This window comes from Phaethon lepturus, unplaced genomic scaffold, assembly GCF_000687285.1.
Source record: "Phaethon lepturus isolate BGI_N335 unplaced genomic scaffold, ASM68728v1 scaffold35602, whole genome shotgun sequence".
Taxonomy (NCBI): Eukaryota; Metazoa; Chordata; class Aves; order Phaethontiformes; family Phaethontidae; genus Phaethon; species Phaethon lepturus.
The window spans coordinates 734-3771 of record NW_010524713.1 but is presented as its reverse complement, the minus strand read 5'-3'; the positions used below and the strand labels follow the sequence as shown (position 1 = coordinate 3771).

General features: G+C 65.6%; 1 protein-coding gene across 1 annotated transcript; it reads right to left on the bottom strand.

The window, feature by feature from the left end:
* Positions 1–7: 7 nt before the first annotated feature.
* LOC104617271 (protein patched homolog 1-like) lies at positions 8–2794 on the bottom strand (the record flags this gene model as incomplete). The annotated part of the gene is made up of 10 exons (XM_010282539.1): positions 8–31; positions 115–520; positions 652–770; positions 847–972; positions 1062–1154; positions 1278–1433; positions 1513–1644; positions 1866–2013; positions 2377–2498; positions 2599–2794. Coding segments are annotated over 10 exons (1522 nt in total), but the record flags the coding sequence as incomplete, so codon positions are not given.
* Positions 2795–3038: the final 244 nt, after the last annotated feature.

The window sequence follows — 3038 nt, the reverse complement described above, 5'->3', positions numbered from 1 at the left end:
GCAGCGCCAGGAACAGCACTGCCACCACCGCCTGCGGGGACAGCGGGGGGTCAGACAGGGTCCCGTGCCACCCACACACCTCAGGCAGCACCACCGGGGTCATCCCCACCTCACCTTAGTCCGGGTCCGCAGGAGGAGCGGGGCGTACTTCTCTCGGGCAAAGTCAGCAAGGCTCCAGCGGCAGAAGGGCAAGGGGACGCACTCCCGCCCGCCCTTGGCCTCGTCCAGCTGGGACAGCAGGTCCCGGGTGGAGCTGGATGGGGTGAAGACCTGCGAGCCCAGGGGATCAGTGGGGGGCAGGAGGACGGCGGGTGAGGTGCACACCTGGGAGGTGGGCGGCAGGACGGTGACGACATGGTGGCCTGAGGGGTCACACCGGGTGAAGGCTTGCACAGTGGTGGTGATCTGGGTGCTGGTGGCCACACCAGGGTGCCCATAAGGGGAGGGGTGGCAGGCATGGTTGTCGTTGGCGTCAGCGAGCTCCTGGGGTTGGATCTGGATGACCCGGGAGGAGCAAGGGCTGCAGGAAGAGAGGAAAGGAGGAGAGAGGGAAGGAGGCAAAGATGTTGAGGGAGAGGAGCAGAGTCACCCCGTGCTTCTGTGGGGGGACCTGTGGGGTCAGACCAAGCCCGGCCAGCCCGGTGCCAGTACCTGTAGAAGCAACAGAGGATGTCAAGCCGGCGTTTCTCCCGGCGGTGCAGGTCCAGGCTCAGGATGGCAGGGAAGACGAACAGCACCATGGCAAAGTTGAACACCACAACCACCGCAGCCTGCGGGCAGGGAAACATGTCAGAGCTGGGTCCGCTCACCCCTTCCCACCCTCCTGGAGGGGGAACCCATTTGAACCTGGAGGGAGAAGGCACGCAAGGCAGGGATGGGCACCAGGGCTGCCATGAAGAAGGCGATCATGTTGCTGATGGAGGTGAGAGCCACACTGGTCCCTGTGCGCTTCAGGCACTCGCCCGTCCGCTCCTGCAGGCACAGAGGGAGGGGGTGATGAGGGAAGGTCGTGGGGAGGCAGGAGGGGACTGGGCAGCCCCTGGGCAGGGCTCGGCGCTCACCTTGAAGGGGACGTGCTGGCTGGCCTCAGTGAAGGCATGAGCCAAGAGGAACATGTCATCCACACCGATGCCAAGGGCCAGGAAGGGCAGGACCTGATGGAGAGCAGCCAGTGTCAGTGGGGGGACACGGCCACTGCCCAGGAAGGGACCCAGCCACACCGCAGTCCCCAGAGTCCCCCCAGCTCCCCGGCACCTGGCTTTTCCTCCAGCACATACCTGGGTGGTGGCTGCATTGAAGGAGATGCCCAGCAGTGAGCAAAGCCCCAGGCCAGAGGCCACGGAGAGAGCCACAAGCAGGACCCCGGCCAGGCCCACAGCCCCTTGGGACTTGGAGCAGTCCCACCGCAGCATGGTGACGCAGGCGTAGGCCAGCTGGAAGAGCACAGCAGGTTAGCGGGGACAAGGGAGTGAGGGAGGGAGGGTGAGAGACAGAAAGAGGGGGCACACGCACCATGAGGAGGTAGCCCCCAGCCACCCGGATAGCGCTGACGTCGGAGAAGGACTTCATGATGTCATTGAGTGTGGTGGTGGAGAAAGCATGGACGCTCTGCGTGGTGTTGGGTGGGATGGAGTCTTGCGCCAGCTGCCAGAGGCACATCCCGTTAAGAGGGGTCAGGACCCCCCTGCTCCCCCCCAGAGCCACCCAGGGTGTCAGCATTGCTAATGAGGGTCCATAGGGACCTACCGGGACCACAAGAGGGTGGTGCCGGGACCCACAGCCACATGAAAACCTGGGCGCAGGGGGATGCCACACACAGGGTCAGCCCTGCCCAGCCCCATGTTGGGGCTGTTCCCAGTGCCCACCTCCACGAATTTCCTCTGCCAGGCCTCCAGGATGGCACCCGCCTTCTCCTCGCTCCAGCTGATGTCATGGATCTCATAGTCATCCTTGAAGTGCTCAAAGAGCTGCCGGGGGCTCATGAGGAGGAACATGGTCTGCAAGGCCTCAGCACTGGGGGACAGGCACGCACCTCGCTGGGACCGGCTGTAGTGCCCCGGGATGCAGGAATGGGTCCGTCCCCCACCCCACGGCTCCCAGCCCCACCGCAGACACCTGGGAGAGGACCCAGGCATCCTGCCCCCCGTCCTCCCACCTGCTCCGAAGCACTGCCCTGCTTGCCAGCCCCATACACTCGCCAGCTTCACATGCTCTCCCAGACAGCCCCACAGCCCCTCTGGCAGCCAGGGAGGGTTCCCGTGGGCACCAGGTGAGGATGAGGATAAGGGAACCCTACCCCAAACCACCCCAGGGGTGAGTGCTGCGGCTGGGCCCCTGCACCGTGCCCGGGGACACCCTCACCGCAGCGGCTCTCACCGTAGCAGCTTGCCCTGGGAGTCTTTGGTCGTGCCGCCTAAAATCAGCTCCTCCTGCCAGCGCATGAACTTCCTGGAGAAGCCGTGGCAGCCCCCCGAGAGCTCAGCCGGGATGTCGGGGCTCTGCGGGTGGAGGGGAGGCGTCAGGGATGCAGGACTGTGGGGCGGGCAGGAGAGCAGCAAGCCCCCACACCCCTCCCGGTCCCCATGGGCTGTGACCCACCTGCTGGCTCTGCTTGTTGGGGGCACTGGGGGGGCACTGGGGGTCCCAGGGGTCCAGGCAGGGCCGCTCCATGTAAGCCTGCCCCACCTCTGCCTTGTCCAGCAGCTCTTTGAAGCCTTCTAGGGACGTGAACTGCCCCAGCTCCTCCATCAGCTGCAGAGGGTCCAAGTTGCTCCACTGGATGTCCGGGCGGCCCCTGGGGAGAGAGAGGCACCGGGGTGATGGGGGATGCCGAAACCCACATGTGGTACCACCACCACCACCACTGCCACCCCATCCCATGGGTCCCGGGGTGCCCTCGAAGGCAGGATGCAAGGACACAAAGGAGCAGCATCAGTCCCCAGTGCATCCCCTACCCCTTCCCGGGGCTGCCGGCAGCATCCCCAGTGCCCTGCACAGCGCAGCAGGCCGGGCCCCACCCAAGGACCGTGCCCGACCCT